This window comes from Pseudophryne corroboree, chromosome 7 (genome assembly GCF_028390025.1).
Source record: "Pseudophryne corroboree isolate aPseCor3 chromosome 7, aPseCor3.hap2, whole genome shotgun sequence".
NCBI classification, from domain to species: domain Eukaryota; kingdom Metazoa; phylum Chordata; class Amphibia; order Anura; family Myobatrachidae; genus Pseudophryne; species Pseudophryne corroboree.
In genome coordinates, this window is record NC_086450.1 from 336,777,585 (window position 1) to 336,794,461 (window position 16,877).

At 46.4% G+C, this 16,877-nt stretch overlaps 1 protein-coding gene across 2 annotated transcripts in view; it reads left to right on the forward strand.

Moving 5' to 3' along the window:
* LOC134945223 (multidrug resistance-associated protein 1-like) overlaps positions 1 to 16,877 on the forward strand; it is a 337,654-nt gene that overhangs the window by 201,485 nt on the left and 119,292 nt on the right. For both annotated transcript variants that reach the window (XM_063934380.1, XM_063934379.1), the window contains exon 16: positions 16,171 to 16,237. In XM_063934380.1, coding sequence (XP_063790450.1) covers positions 16,171 to 16,237 — 67 coding nt within the window. The remainder of the gene's footprint in view (positions 1 to 16,170; positions 16,238 to 16,877) is intronic.

Genomic DNA, 16,877 nt, shown 5'->3' on the forward strand with positions numbered 1-16,877 from the left:
TGTTTGAAAAAAACCAGTTAAAAACAGAAGTACAATTTTCCTACTTACTTGTAAGTTGTTATGGGGGGTTTATTCTCATATGACAATGTCTAATGCTTTTAACATGTGACTGACTGCTAGTATGTGTGCTGACTTTTTTATGTCGTCAGTCCTATTCTGACCCTCAAATCAGGTGCACGGTTGTGGTCAGATTGATCTCACTTCTATATATCCATATATAGGTGATTTTCAGTCACAAAATTGTGTAGTCATAAACAGAATATTACCATGTCTGTGAGCGGCAAAAGTGACGAGGAGAATTTATCAGGCACTCCTACATCCCTAACATGCTTATCTTGTAAAACAGGGTTAATTGGTATGAACCAGTTGGTCGCTTATGAGGAGTTGTGTGCGAACTGTTTTGCTTTTAAGCAAAGTAAAAAAACAGGATTCGGTTCAATCACCATCGGAGCCACCATGGAATATGTTCGCAAAGAGTTTGTCTTCAATAGCGGACAGGTTAACTCCAGTAGCACCACCCCAGGGGTTAGGTTACACTATTAACCCATGCATGCAGCTCCCTTCCTACGGCTTGGTTCCAGTAACCGAGGGACAGGTAAGACTAAGACAGATGCGTCTGTGTGGCAGACTACACAAGATGATACAACAGATGATGATACAGTATATTCAAATACTCCATATGATGATCAGTCGCAGAGTTTTAGTTCAGAGGATGTAGCTGAACTTATTGATGTTGTGAAGGCTGTACTCTCTTTGGAAGAGCCAACCAAAACAGTGTCAAAGTCTAAAGCACCTGTGTTTAAATGAACAAAATCAGTTAAAACTGAATTCCCAGCGTCAAATGAGCTGACGGAAATGATGGAAGAATCTTGGGCGACGCCCAGTAAAAAGTATAAGATTCCGAAAAGATGGGATTCTTATTATCCATTTCCAGCTGCGGATTGTTCGAAAAGAGAAGTTCTTCCAAAAGTAGATGCACATGTACTGCGACTTGTGCATAAATCTGCTTTACCACTGTCATCTACCTCACTAAATGATGTCACAGACAGAAGGGTAGATAGCTTCTTGAGAAATATATTTTCTCTCGTAGGAGCAGTAGTAAGACCTGCTATGGCTTCGGCCTGGATAGCAAAGGCAATGGGCGAATGGATAGAGGAACTAGAGAATGGCCTCTCTTCTAATAGGGAGCAAAAGTATAATTTAAGCCGTTTAAGACAATCTGCCCAATACTTGGAAGAAGCAGCAATTGATATGGGTACAATTGCTTCTAAAGCTTCAGCCTTGACAATAGCCGCTCGTAGAGCAGTTTGGCTACGTAACTGGAAAACAGATGCGGAATCCAAGAAAGAATTGGAAGCATTGCCTTTCATTGGTAATATATTGTTTGGAAAACAATTGTCTGATATTCTAGAATCAGAGGCTGAATCAAAAAAGGTCAGATTTCCAGCTAGTTATAACCCTAAGTCTAAGGGTTCAAAGTTTCGCCCATTTCGATGGCAAGGCAAAGCGAAAGCTAAAGAGGAGTCTAAGCCACCCCAGTCCAATAGATCGGCCAGGGGTCGGAAGCAATGGGCTAGTAGAAAGCCAGCTTCCAAGCCTGAACAGAAACCATCAGCCTGAAGAGATGGGCCTCCGCCTGGAGGATTCCAGGGTTGGGGGCCGACTCCTTCATTTTGCACACATATGGCAACAGTCGACAACAGATGCTTGGGTGCAGAAGGTGGTATCTCAGGGGTATGGGTTCCCATTCTGGAGGCTGCCTCCTCAAAGATTTTTTTGCACCAGCCCGTCTCGTATAGAGTCGAAGGCCAATGCTCTGCAAGAAGCAGTCCAAAAATTACTGCAGTCAGGTGTGATTGTCTCAGTACCTCCATCACAAAGGGGACAGGGGTTTTACTCCAATCTATTTCTGATCCAGAAGCCAAATAGGTCATTTCGACCAATTCTCAATTTGAAAATGTTAAACAAATACATTTGGATCCCAAGGTTCCACATGGAGACATTACGCTCCATAATGTTGGCTATGGATCCGGGAGATTACATGGTATCTCTGGATGTACAGGATGCTTACCTACATGTGCCTATAGCACGGTCTCATCAGTGCTACCTCAGGTTTGCCATCCTTCAGGAACATTTTCAGTTCCAAGCCTTGCCCTTCGGGCTAGCAACAGCACCCAGGGTGCAGGGAATAAGGATATTCCCATACCTCGACGACCTGTTAATCCTAGCACAATCGCAGGAGTTACTTTTTAGCCATCTTCAACAGACAGTAGTTTGCTTACAGAGACACGGGTGGCTCATAAATTGGGAAAAGTCGTCTCTGAATCCGTCACAGTGGATGGTTCATTTAGGGGCCATATTGGATTCAGACCTACAGAAAGTTTTCTTATCAGAGAAAAAGATAGTCAAGGTGCAGGTCATGATTCAGGAAGCGTTGCACAGCCAGACAGTGTCAGTCCATGCAGCAATGCGACTGTTGGGTCTGATGGTATCAACCTTCGACATGGTGGAATTTGCGCAGTTCCACTCCAGACCATTACAGCACCTTATTCTGACCAAATGGAACGGAAATCATCAGACGATAAAAAAAGCAGATGATGATAAAGTTTCCAGTAAACTTAAAAAGGTCTCTAGCGTGGTGGCTACAGACAGACCGTTTAAACAAGGGTAGACCCTTTTGGATAAAAGAATGGCAAGTCCTGACAACAGATGCCAGTCTGCAAGGCTGGGGTGCGGTACTCGGAAGCCTTTGGTTCCAGGGAAGATGGACCGTAAGGGAAAGTCGCCTGCCAATAAATCTGTTGGAAATAAGGGCCATTTATATGGCTCTATTTCAGGCAAAGGACAGTCTGCAAGGAAGACCGGTCCAGATTCGCTCAGACAATGCGACAGCAGTAGCGTACCTCAATCATCAAGGAGGAACTCACAGCAAAAGATTGATGGAGGAAGTAACTCCCATTCTAAAATGGGCAGAACTCCATCTCGCAGCATTGTCGGCAGTATTTGTCCCGGGTGTACTGAACTGGGAGGCGGATTTTCTCAGTCGATACACCATTCAGGAAACCGAATGGGCATTACACCCAGAAGTGTTTCAGACAATAGTGAACAGATGGGGTCTACCGGAAATAGACCTCATGGCGTCTCGTCTCAACAACAAAGTTCCGAGGTACAGATCGAGAATGAAGGATCCCGGAGCGGTCCTTGTTGAAGCACTGTCAGTAGAATGGAAATTTCATCTGGCATATCTGTTCCCTCCAATATCTCTGTTACCCAGAGTAGTGAGAAAAATAAAGCAAGCAAAGGGAGCAATAATTCTAATAGCTCCAGCTTGGCCAAGAAGGCATTGGTACACAGATCTACTGAGAATGTCTGTGGAAGCACCGATACTGCTCCCTCAACGTCCAGATCTGCTAATGCAGGGTCCTTGTTGTCACAGTCATCTGGATCATCTGTCTTTGACGGCGTGGCTGTTGAAACCTCTATCTTAGAAGCTAGAGGATTTTCAAAACAAGTAATCCAAACTATGCTTAGAGCAAGAAAGCCGTCTTCAGCTCGTGTGTATCATAGAATATGGCAAGCCTATATTCATTGGTGTACTGAAAAAAGTTTAAATCCAAGATCTTTCAAAGTATCCAGGATTTTGGATTTCCTTCAAGCAGGATTGGATAAAGGTTTGAAAGTAGCTTCCTTGAGAGTTCAAGTATCAGCGTTAACTGTATGGTTTCAGCTAAAAACTGCTGATTTACAGGATGTACGTACATTCTTTCAGGGAATTGTACATATTCAACCTCCATTTGTTCCTCCTGCAGCTCCCTGGGATTTGAATCTAGTTCTTAGATTCCTTCAGGGACCTCCGTTCGAACCACTTAAGAGAGCAGATCTTAAATGGTTGACGGCTAAAGTACTTTTTCTACTTGCAATGGCCTCAGCTAGAAGAGTATCAGATTTAGGAGCGCTGTCGTGTAAGTCTCCTTTCCTAAGATTTTTTCCAGACAGAGCAGTTCTCAGAACTAGATCTGGTTATCTTCCGAAGGTGGTTTCAAAGTTTCACCTGAATGAAGAGACTGTAGTACCAGCTTTTCAGGTATCTGGACTTTCTGCAGGAGAAGCGTCGCTGGACGTAGTCCGAGCTTTAAGAATCTACATAGATCGTACTAGTGCCATCAGAAAAACAGATTCTCTCTTCATCCTCTACGGATTTCATAGAAGAGGATGGCCTGCTAGTAAACAGACGCTGGCAAGATGGCTCCGAATGGTAATATCAGAAGCTTATTCTCATGCAGATCTCCCTACTCCGGCTAATGTCTCTGCTCACTCTACACGTAAGGTAAGACCTTCATGGGCAGCACAACAGAGTGCTTCAGCAGAACAGATTTGTAAGGCAGCCACATGGTCTTTCATAAAAACATTCATCAGGCATTATGCCTTGGATACTTTTGCCTCTCATGACGCAGACTTCAGGCAAAAGGTCCTCCTGTGTAATCAGGAGCTTCCCCACCACTAAAACTGGCTTTGGGAATCCCAATGTTATCCTGTGGATAACCTGTGGACCCAGCCAGAGAAATAGACGTTATGGTAAGAACTTACAGTTGATAACGTAATTTCTCTTATGTCCACAGGTATCCACAGGGGTCCCACCCTGACGCACCTGATTTGAGGATCTTGACAATCACGAAAATTCTTACCTCTTGTATGGAAGGGTGTGCATGTGTGTTCTTATCGCCTAAATAGGTTTCTACCTGATGCTCCTGCCTAATCGCTGTGGAAAGAACTGATTTGACTGAGTCAGTGGGCGGGATTATATGGTGAAGCCCCGATACATCCTGGGAGGCCAGAAAGCTCGTGACTGTTTGGTGCCATTTCCGCTGTCGCTCCGTCATGTTATCCTGTGGACATAAGAGAAATTACGTTATCAACTGTAAGTTCTTACCATAACGTCTATATTTATGGTACTAGTAATTGATCACATGACAAACAGGACAAACAGGAAGTGAAACATCACTTCCTGTGAACATTGGAATAAATATTGCCAGTTCAAACGGTATATTCAACCTTTCTAAACATCATTTAACTCAGTCTGAGACCCTACTTTTAAGTAAGGGCCTGAAGTTTGCACCCAGCAATCAAATGAACAAATTCAACACATTTATTGATCTCAATAAATTCACAAGGACTCTCACATTGAAAAGACATTTTGCAAAAAAAAAAACACCGAAACCACCTTATCCACAGAGTCTAAATCAGGGCTGAAGAGAAAATCTAAATACTATCCGTTGGAATCCAAAGGACACCAAATACTGTAACTGTTTTCCATGATTTGGTCAAGAAAGATCTTCGTGATCAAGATTTGTCACCAATTAAATCGAGCAACCTGAAGAACAAGGAGAAACAAGCTTTGAAAGAACTTCAGAACAACCCGGAGATCGTCATCAAACAAGCCGACAAGGGGGGAGGAGTAGTGATCTTGGATAGATCAAACTATGTCAAAGAGGCATCACGTCTTCTTAGTAATACCAACTCCTATAGGAAACTTCAACATGACCCCACTGCACAATATACAGATGAATTAAGAATCATGTTGGTGCACTATTTACGCTGCCATGTATTGGATAAAGACGAATATCCGTTCCTTATGACATCATCTTCAGTCATTCCAATATTCTATTTTCTCCCGAAAATACACAAGAACCTCCAAAACCCTCCTTGGAGACCAATCATCGGAGGAATTGACTCACTCACATGTCATCTATCCGAATACATAGATGTATTCCTAAGCAAATATGTGACCAAATTACCATCTTACCTGAAGGACACCAAATGTGTACTAAACTCCCTCAAAGATGGCACATGGAAAGAAACTTATTGGTGGGTTACAATTGATGTCGAGAGCTAAGAGAAGTCCTACCTCCTCGACCCCAGACTGTGTAAAGAAAAACAAGTAACCTGAAAGATATCTTAGCACCTAGTTTTTTGAAGTCTACTACATCTAACCAGACAAAATTATGCCAGGGCTGCTTCAAATGCGGGAGCTGCAATATTTGTAAATTGGTGCATCGAAACCGAAAAAAGTTCTTCAACAGTGACAATTCTCGGGAATACACTATTAACCACTTTATAAACTGTAACTCCACAATGGTCGTCTACCTCTTGGAATGTACATGCGGACTGAAGTACGTCGGCAAGACAAAGAGTACTCAAGCTACGCATTCAGGAACACACAAGGAACATTAAAAACAAAATAACCACACACGCAATATACAGGCATTTTCATGAATTTCACAGCTCAAACCCTGAAGAAATTACCTTCAAAGGTATCGAAATTGTCAACCTTGGAGAAAGAGGCGGAGATATTTTGAACAAACTTTCCAGGAGGGAAATGTTCTGGATTTTTGAATTAAAGACACTTGCACCGTCTGGATTCAACGAAGGATTTGAGATTGCACCTTTTTTATAATACTCTATAAATATCCCTAAACAAGATGCTTCCTTCATATGCCTATTGCCATATCGCATCAGCAATGTCTGCGGTTTGCTATTGGTGACCCTCACTATCAATTCCAGGCTCTGCCACTTGGACTGGCCACGGCCCCTCAGATCTTCACCAAGGTTATGGCCGTGATGACAGCTCAACTTCGTCGCCAGGGAGTCAGGTTCCTGCAGCATCTGGACGATTTGCTGATTCTGGCAAACTCCCACGATGTCCTCCTCAGTCATCTACAACTGACTGTAAACTTTACTACAAGCCCATGGGTGGCTCATCAACTGGAAAAAGTCCTCGCTGGTCCCTGTTCGGAGCATGGTGCACCTGGGGGCACTACCGGACATGCACAGTCATCAGCTGTTTCCGTCTCCAGAAAAGGTCCTGAAACTTTAGGACAGGATCAGATACTTCCTCTCTTGCCCAAGAGTGTCGGTCCGCTCGGTGATACAAGTACTAGGCCTCATGGTGTCAATTCTATTCACGCCCTCTACAGAGGTTAATCCTTTCCAACTGGGATTGCCTGCCTCATCGGATCAGGTCTCTTATGATCTCCTTGACTCCGGAGGTTCGCCTGTCGCTGACCTGGTGGCTACAGGACCAGCAGTTGAGCAGGGGCCGTCCCTTCTGGATCCCCAACTGGGTCCTACTGACTACGGATACCAGTCTGAAGGGTTGGGGCGCGGTGTTGGAGCAACACTCTTTCCAGGGTCGGTGGACCATGGAGGAATCACTCCTCCCAATAAACATTCTGGAATTGTGGGCAGTGTTCAATGCTTTGTCTCTCGCCCTGCCTCTGATACAGAACAGGCCTGTTCAAGTACGGTCAGACAACGCCATCGCGGTGGCGTACATAAACCATCAAGGTGGCACTCGAAGCCGCATGGCAATGATGGAAGTGTCAAAAATCCTTTTTTGGGCGGAACGCCTTCTGCCGGCATTGTTCATTCCGGGAGTCCTCAACTGGGAAGGTGATTTCCTCAGTCATCAGGACGTGCACGCCGGAGAGTGGAGTCTTCATCAGGAAGTCTTTCAACTCCTAGTGAACAAGTGGGGCCTACCAGATGTAGACCTGATGGCGTCTCGACAGTACTGTATCACAAAGTTCCGGTCTTCGGATCAAGAACCAGGTATCCTCAAGCAGTGTTCGTGGACGCTATGGCAATTCCATGGAACGCTCGGCAGCCCTACATGTTACCTCCAGTGTCACTCCTGCCCAGGGTACTACGGAAGTTCTAACAAGAAGGAGTAATACTACTTCTATTCGCTCCAGCATGGCCCAGACGGCATTGGTTCTCAGACCTGCAGGGTCTATCGATATAGCGTCCTCTTCTACTTCAACGCCCAGACCTCCTCATTCAGGGCCCTTGTGTCTATCCAGACCTGGCCAGACAGGCTTTGACGGCATGGCTCTTAAAGATTTACTCCTGAGGGCCAAAGGATTCTCCGAGGCGGTCATCCAAGCTATGCTGAAGGCCCGCAAACCGGCATCTGCACGGATTTATTATAGGGTCTACAATTCTTACTTCACCTGGTATGCTGATAAGAATTGCGTTGCTTGCAAATTCAGTACCTCCAGACTTCTGGCCCTTTTTTGCAACAAGGCCTGGACTTAGGCCTTCGTCTGGCCTCCTTCAAGGTTCATATCTCTGCCTTGTCAGTTTGGTTTCAGAGAAAAATTGTCTATTTCTGACGTTCATACTTTCACTCAGGGTGTTTTACGGATTTAGCCTCCCTATGTCCCTCCTGTGGCTCCATGAGATCGGTCTGTTCTGAATGACCTCCATTTGAACCTCTTGAGTCAGTGAATCTTAAATGGCTCACGGTCAAGGTCCTGTTCCTAATGGCTATTGCCTCTGCTGGGAGGGTGTCAGACCTTGGCATTTTTTCCTGTCGTCCACCCTTTCTGATATTTCACAGTGACCGGGCAGTTCTTTGAATTAACCCTGTTTATTTGCCTAAGGTGGTGTTATCTTTTTCACCTTAACCAAGAGATTGTGGTTCCAGCCTTCATCTTTTCGGTCTTTGGATGTGGTACGGGTTCTCCATATATACGTGGAAAGGACTGCCTCTATCATGAGGTCAGATTCTTTTTTTGTACTTTTTGGTTTTCACAACCGTACCTGGCTTGCGACTAAGCAAACCTTGGCCAGATGGATTAGAATGGTGATTGCACAAACTTATGCACAGGCTGGACCTCCAGCTCCTGCTGCTTTTAAAGGCCATTCTACTCGTTCTGTTGGACTCTCATGAGCGGCCCGCTGTGGCGCGTCCGCAGAACATTTGTGCAAGGCGGCTACATGGTCCTCAGTGAACATGTTCATTGGGTTCTATGCCTTTGATACGTCCGCCTCCCAGGATGCTTCCTTTGGACGCCGGGTTCTCATACCCGCTAAGGCACGTCCCCTCCCTTGAGGAACTGCTTTAGGACATCCCCAATGTATTCCCTGTGGAACACAGTGTACCCCGCTGCAGAAAAGAAGATTTCTGCTGCGGGGTACACTGGGCTCCACAAGTCTGGACAATGGGGTGTAGAGTAGGATCTTGATCCGAGGCACCAACAGGCTCAAAGCTTTGACCTTCTTCCCAAGATGCATAGCGCCGCCTCCTATATCACCCCGCCTCCCAGCACAGGAGCTCAGTTTGTCAGTTGGTGCTGCAGTAAGCAGGCACTTAACAGAGGGGCAGCTCCAAGCAGCCCTGAGAAAAGCTTTTTATGGGGTAAAAAGTGAAGACTTCAAGGGCAGCAGCGGTGGTAAATGTTTTGTGACATTCTCTGCTGCAGCTCCAGCTCTCCCCAGCTGCGCTGTACACTCCCGAGTCCTGGTTGGCGGGTACCTACAGCGGAGGCTCCGGTTTTCTTCATGTTAAACGGGCCGCGCGTGCTGGCGGTGGACACTGTGGATACAGGCGATCCCACTAGATCACCAGGGCATGGGCGCAGGTCAGGTTTTCTCTTAAAAACGATTTTAATATCGCCCGCAGTACCCGGTGGTTTTGCCAGCAAGGGGGATAAGGCTTAGACCTGAAGCCTCTCCCCCAGCCCTAGGGCGCCATTTCCAGCAAGTGTTCCCGCCCTGGAGCTGCATCTCTGTCTTTTCCTCACTCCCTGTCAGTGTCTGCGGAGCCATTACACCTCAGCTCACTGTTCCTGGGACTGCTTGGGCAAATCCTCCTATGTAAAGCCGCCTGGTTGTCAACGCTGTGCCTTTACATGACACTTAAGTATTCTACCTTGCCTTGTTAGTAAGAAAGAGTGCATTTAGTCAGGGGTTTATAGTACAATTACCCTGTGATATACATCCAGTTTCTTACTCTGTTATATGTATTGTTATATAGCTGTGTAAGCTAGTCCAGTGCAGTATTATTGTCTGTAATAACCTCTGCATTGTACAAACTGTGACTATTTGTGTGTGCATTGATAGCTGAGTGGTGTCCATCTCGTGTCTTTCACTCAACTTGCTATCCCTATATTCTATAACCTGAGGGGGCTTGGTGCGTCAGGTGTTATTTAATATAGGATTTTCACAAAGATATACTGTATTACGTATTTTTCTCTGTGATTTAGTCACCATATCTCTCCTTTATCTCTGCTGGTGCTGACTACACTGCGCAGTGGTTTGGGTTTAGGGATATAGTGCTGCTAATAATTGTACTGTGTTACCTCATACTGCAAGTTATATCATGTCTGCTTCTGAGGGTAACGGTTCTGGGGCGGAACACACTGCTGGTGTTACTGAAGCCACAGGCACATATGGGGAGAATATAACAGATGTGGGCTCTGGTTCTGGGGGCTCCTTGCCCCCCCAGTGGCACTGTGGCAACGGAGGCACATACTGACCCTCCGTGGGCCGCTTTTTCCACGCTTCTGCATACGCTAGTTCATAAACTAACACCCCCTATGGGACCCCCAATGCCGGTACAACCGTATGTGGTCCCTGCAGCTAACCCGCCGTGGGCGGACGATTTATCTGCTCAATTAAAGAAGTTGAACCAGTCCCTGACTACTAAAAAGTCTGACCAACGCTCGCCTAAGTCCAAGAGGTCCTCTAAGCGAGCGCTCGTCTCCTCACAATCCACTGCTGTCACTGACATCTTGTCTGATGAAGACAGCACATACACTGACCCCACAGGTTCTGACTCAGATACGGCAGATGGGAAGGGTAGTTCACATGTGGATGTTCCTGATCTTTTGGAGGCTATTAAATTAATTCTGCAGATTACGGATGATCCCGAGCCATCCGTTCCTCCTAAGAAACCAGATAGGTTCAAGCGTCAGAAGGTAATTAAACAAGTTTTACCTCACTCTGACCACCTAGTGGATATACGTCAGGAACCCTGGCAAAGCCCGGGTACGAAGTTTGTGCCTCAAAAGAAGATGCTGGCTCGCTATCCCCTCGCGCCAGAGCTTTCTAAGAATTGGGAAACTCCTCCTCCAGTAGACTCACATGTGGCTAGGATGGTGGTTTCCTCAGCTCTACCTGTCACTACCGTCACGTCTCTAAAAGAGCCTACGGATAAACGTGTCGAGGGTTGTCTAAAAGCGATTTACACCCTCACGGGTGCTGCACAAAGGCCCACTATTGCAGCTACATGGGTGGCAGAGGCTATTGAAGCATGGGCCTTGGAGTTAGAAGCTGAAATTTCCTCTGACCATGCTAGACAATGCTTGTCATATATTGTCACAGCTTCTCGATATATTAAAGAGGCGGTTTCTGATGCCGGTATCCTAGCAGCCAAGGCCTCTACTATGTCAGTCCTGGCTCGCCGGATATTGTGGCTGAGATCCTGGTCTGTGGATCTGGACTCTAGAAAAACCCTGGAGGTACTCCCTTTCAAGGGGGATATTCTGTTTGGGGAGGACTTAAATAAGATAGTGGCTGACTTGGCTACTGCCAAAACTGTCTGTCTGCCTAATACCGCTCCTTCTGTGTCGAAGGCCAAAGGCACGTCCTTTCGCCCCTTTCGTCCTTCAGGTAAAGCAAAAGGTCAGGCGTACCATAAGCAGGCCCGCACTTCCAAACCTGGTAAGCCGAAGCCCAAAAGAGCCTGGGCTGCCCGTCAGCCAGCAGCCAAGACCGATAAGCCTGCCGCATGACGGGGCGGGCCTCCCCCTGGGGGATCCCAGGGTGGGGGGCCGCCTTCTAGTGTATACCCAGGAATGGTTGAAGACCACTTCAGATGCCTGGGTACGGGAAGTCGTCACTCGAGGTTACACCATAGCCTTCAAAAACCGACCCCCTCATCGATTTTGCCAGACAGACGTCCCGTCGGACCAGACAAAGGCAAATACTCTGCATTCGGTGGTACAGACCCTCCTGGATACAGGAGTCGTAGTACAGGTGCCTCTTGCTCAGAGGGGCCGGGGGTTCTATTCTCTGCTGTTTCTAGTCCCGAAACCGAATGGGTCCTCCCGGCCCATTCTCAACCTCAAGGCACTGAACAAGTTTGTGAAGGTTTCCAAGTTCCGTATGGAAACCCTTCGCTCTATAGTTCTGGCCTTGGAACCTGGGAACTACATGGTCTCCCTGGACATACAGGATGCTTACCTGCATATTCCTATAGCAGTGTCACATCAACAGTACCTGAGGTTCGCTATTGGCAACCTCCATTACCAGTTTCGGGTGTTACCTTTTGGTTTAACAACGGCTCTGCGAGTCTTCACCAAAGTTATGGCGGTGATGACTGTTGTACTCCGCCGTCAAGGGGTCAGGATACTGCCGTATCTGGACGACTTGTTAATCCTGGCAAATTCCCCAGATCTTCTCCTGCGTCATCTGGATATGACGGTCCGGTTTCTACAAGCCCATGGGTGGCTCATCAACTGGAAGAAATCCTCCCTGGTCCCTGCTCAGAGCATGGTGCATCTGGGAGCGCTGTTGGACACTCACAACCAGAGGTTGTTCTTGTCTCAGGAGAAAGTCCTGAAACTTCAGGACAGGATTCGTTGCTTCCTTTCTCGTCCGCAAGTGTCGATACATTCGGCAATGCAGGTGCTGGGCCTCATGGTATCAGCATTCGACATGGTGGAGTATGCTCAATTCCATTCTCGCCCCTTCCAGAAGCTGATTCTAGCCAAGTGGGATGGCCTGCCTCACCGGATCAGGTCTCAAATTATCTCTTTGACTCCGGAGGTCCATCTGTCGCTGCTCTGGTGGCTCCAGGACCGACAGTTGTGCAGAGGCCGTCCCTTCTGGATATCCAACTGGGTCCTGTTGACGACAGATGCCAGTCTAAGAGGTTGGGGCGTGGTGCTGGAGCAGCACTCCTTGCAGGGTTGGTGGACCAAGGAGGAATCTCTCCTCTCGATCAACATTCTGAAATTGCGGGTGGTCTTCAATGCGTTTAACCTAGCCCAGCATTTGATTCAGAACCGTCCTGTTCAAGTACAGTCTGACAACGCCACCACAGTGGCTTACATAAATCATCAAGGCGGCACTCAAAGCCGTTTGGCAATTAAGGAAGCCTCACGGATTCTACGTTGGGCAGAACGCCATCTTACCGGCAGCATCGGCAATATTCATTCCGGGAGTCCTGAATTGGGAAGCGGACTTTCTCAGTCGTCAGGACGTGCATGCCGGCGAGTGGGGCCTCCATCCAAAAGTGTTTCAACTCCTCGTGGAAAGGTGGGGTCTTCCAGATGTGGATCTGATGGCGTCTCGGCACAATCACAAGGGATCCTCAGGCAGCATTCGTGGATGCGCTGGCAGTGCCGTGGAGGTTTCGGCTGCCGTACGCGTTCCCTCCGGTGTCACTCCTGCCCAGGGTAATTCTGAAGTTCAAGCAAGAAAAAGGAAATCTGCTTCTCATAGCTCCGGCGTGGCCCAGACGGCAATGGTTCTCAGACCTGCAAGGCCTATCGTCAGAGCGTCCACTTCTACTTCCACAACGCCCAGACCTCCTCGTTCAGGGCCCCTGTGTCTACCAGGACCTAGCCCGGCTGTCTTTGACGGTATCCGGACTCCAGGTCGACAACAAAAAGGTCGACACACCTTAGGTCGACGCCAATTGGTCGACACAGCTTAGGTCGACATGGTCAAAAGGTCGACAGGAACAAGTTCGACATGGAATAAGGTCGACATGAGTTTTTCACAATTTTTTTCTTTTTTGGAACCTTTTCATACTTAACTATCCACGTGGACTACGATTGGAACGGTAATCTGTGCCAAGCGGGGCAGAGTGAAGGCACCATGCCCGAAGTATGGCGAGCAAAGCGAGGGGACGCGGTGCACTATTTGGGGTTCCCGGTCACTCTACGAAGAAAACAACACCAAAAAAACATAAACTCATGTCGACCTTTTTCCATGTCGACCTTGTTCCTGTCGTCCTTTTGTCCATTTTGTCCATGTCGACCTTTTATCCATGTCGGCCTAAGGTGTGTCGACCAATTGGCATCAACCTAAGGTATGTCGACCTTTTTGTTGTCGACCTGGAGTCCCAGGCCCGTCTTTGACGGCGTGGCTCTTGAAGCTTCCGTCTTAAGAGCTAAGGGTTTTTCTGAAGAGGTCATTAAAACTATGTTGCGGGCCCGGAAACCGGCCTCTGCTCAGATTTACCATCGGGTCTGGCATTCCTACTTTGTTTGGTGCGCATCTAACCATTATGACGCTTCCAAGTTTAGTACAGCAAAACTTTTGGCTTTTCTACAGCAGGGCCTAGATTTAGGCCTGCGTCTGGCCTCCCTCAAGGTTCATATTTCTTCCTTGTCGGTGTGGTTTCAGAGAAAAATTGCGACTTTACCTGATGTTCATTCTTTCACTCAGGGTGTGTTGCGTATCCAACCTCCCTATGGTCCCGCCTGTGGTTCCTTGGGACTTGTCGGTGGTTTTGGAGGCGTTACAAGAGTCTCCATTTGAACCTCTTGGTTCAGCTGACCTTAAGTGGCTTTCCCTTAGGGTGGTGTTTCTGTTGGTTATTGCCTCTGCTAGAAGAGTGTCGGATTTAGGTGCCTTGTCTTGTAGTTCCTCATATCTGATTTTTCACCGTGACCGGGCGGTTCTTAGGACTCGTCCCGGATATTTGCCTAAGGTGGTTTCTTCGTTCCACCTTAATCAGGAGATTGTGGTTCCAGCTTTTGTCTCTCCTGATTTGTCTCCCAAAGAGCGGTCTTTGGATGTGGTACGGGCTCTCCGTATCTATGTGAAGAGAACTGCTTCTATTCAAAAGTCTGATTCTCTCTTTGTTTTGTTTGGATTTCACAAACGTGGCTGGCCTGCTCACAAGCAGACCCTGGCCAGGTGGATCAGAATGGTGATTGCGCATGCTTATGTGAAGACTGGTCTGTCAGCTCCTGTTCACATTACGGCCCATTCTACTCGGTCTGTTGGACCTTCTTGGGCGGCCCAACGTGGTGCGACCCTTGATCAATTGTGCAAGGCGGCTACGTGGTCCTCCGGGAACACATTCATAAGGTTCTATGCCTTCGATACTGCCGCTTCCCAGGATACTTCCTTTGGACGCCGGGTTCTTGTGCCCGCTACAGTGCGTCCCCTCCCATAAGGAACTGCTTTAGGACATCCCCATTGTCCAGACTTGTGGAGCCCAGTGTACCCCGCAGCAGAAAACGAGTTTTATGGTAAGAACTTACCCTTGTTAAAACTCTTTCTACGAGGTACACTGGGCTCCTCAAGGCACCCACCCTGACGCACTTAGCTTTTTTGGGTTGATATGGCATTAGCCGCTGACACTTCTCTTGTCGTGAGAGTGTGGTGTATGTGGCTACTAACCATTGTCGTCTCTTTTCCTGCTACTGCATTGGGCTGGTTAACTAAACTGAGCTCCTGTGCTGGGAGGCGGGGTTATATAGGAGGCGGCGCTATGCATCTTGGGAAGAAGGTCAAAGCTTTGAGCCTGTTGGTGCCTCGGATCAAGATCCTACTCTACACCCCATTGTCCAGACTTGTGGAGCCCAGTGTACCTCGCAGAAAGAGTTTTAACAAGTGTAAGTTCTTACCATAAAACTCGTTTTTTGGAAGACTTACCATGGTTACATCTCTTTCTGCGAGGTACACTGGGTTCCACAGGGCGCCCTGACGCACTTAGCTTCTTTGGGTTTGTATGGCATTAGCCACTAGTCCCTTCTCCTGTCGTGAGAATGGAGATCTATGTGACTAACATCTGCCTTCTCTTTTACCTGCATCTGCATTGGACTGGTTAACAAAACTGAGCTCACAGTGCCTGGAGGCGGGGTTAAAGAGGAGGCCACGCAATGCATTCTGGGGCAGTCTAAAGCTTTAGCCTGTTGGTGCTCTTGATCAAGATCCATCTCTACACCCTGATGTATTCCCTGTGGAACCCAGTGTACCTCGCAGAAAGAGATTTAACCATGGTAAGCCTACCATAAATCTCCTTATACATTAAGTATTGTGTGGTTTAAAGGTTTTCATCTCTAAGTATCTGCTTTACAACATTGGGCTGGTTTCATTATTTAGTTATGTAGTTTGTGGGCTGTATTTATCCTTTATACTGTAGTTATGTTAACTTGTGTACCTGTAGGTATCTGTCTGAATTGTTCACCCTGTATCTATATAATCCTGCATGTTCTATTATGCCTATGTAAGGTACTGCACAACCCTTGAGGTGCTGCAAAACGAAAAGTCAATACTAACAATAATGATGGAGGCGAAATGAAATAATCAAACTTATGTATATATTATTTAATATTATAGTTTAAAAATTATTTTCCATTTAAGAGAATGACATTGTGGTACAAGATGGCACATTTACGTGGTCTGTGGCAGACGCGCCATGTCTTCAGAGGTAAGACTGAAGTTTTTGCATTATTATCTGTACATTACAAAATGAACTAGAGCCTGATTGTAATCAGTTACTTTCCCTTCCTTTTCAGACATCCATAATTAGGTTCCACTTAGTATTTAGAGATTTGCGCTATTATAATTCAACATATACATAGTCTGATATGGCGAAAAAGTACAATGTACCACTGTTCATACTCTATATGATGATATTTATTTTTAAACAATATATAATATATTTAATTAAAATGTATAAAATTACACAACTGGCTGTGAACATATAAATTTACATACACATGCAGAAACTTTTACTGACAAATATGCAAAAGATCGTGTATGGGGGAAATTAATATTCAGTATATCTGTATATAGTTACCACACATGGAGTCTCTGGTTTAGGCAGTGGATATCCAATGATATATCCATAATTAAACTGTTATATTTCCAGACATGAAGTGGTATAAATTTTGTAGATTATAATAGCGATATATCACAATCTTTATTGATCCAAAGTACAGTCCAGATAAAATATCCACAATAGCAATTTAAAATAATTGATATTTAATATGTAAATTAACCTGAATTTGCATCCGTCCTGTTGAGTGTCCTGCAAAATCAAATCTCCCCTATTGTATGGCGTGTAA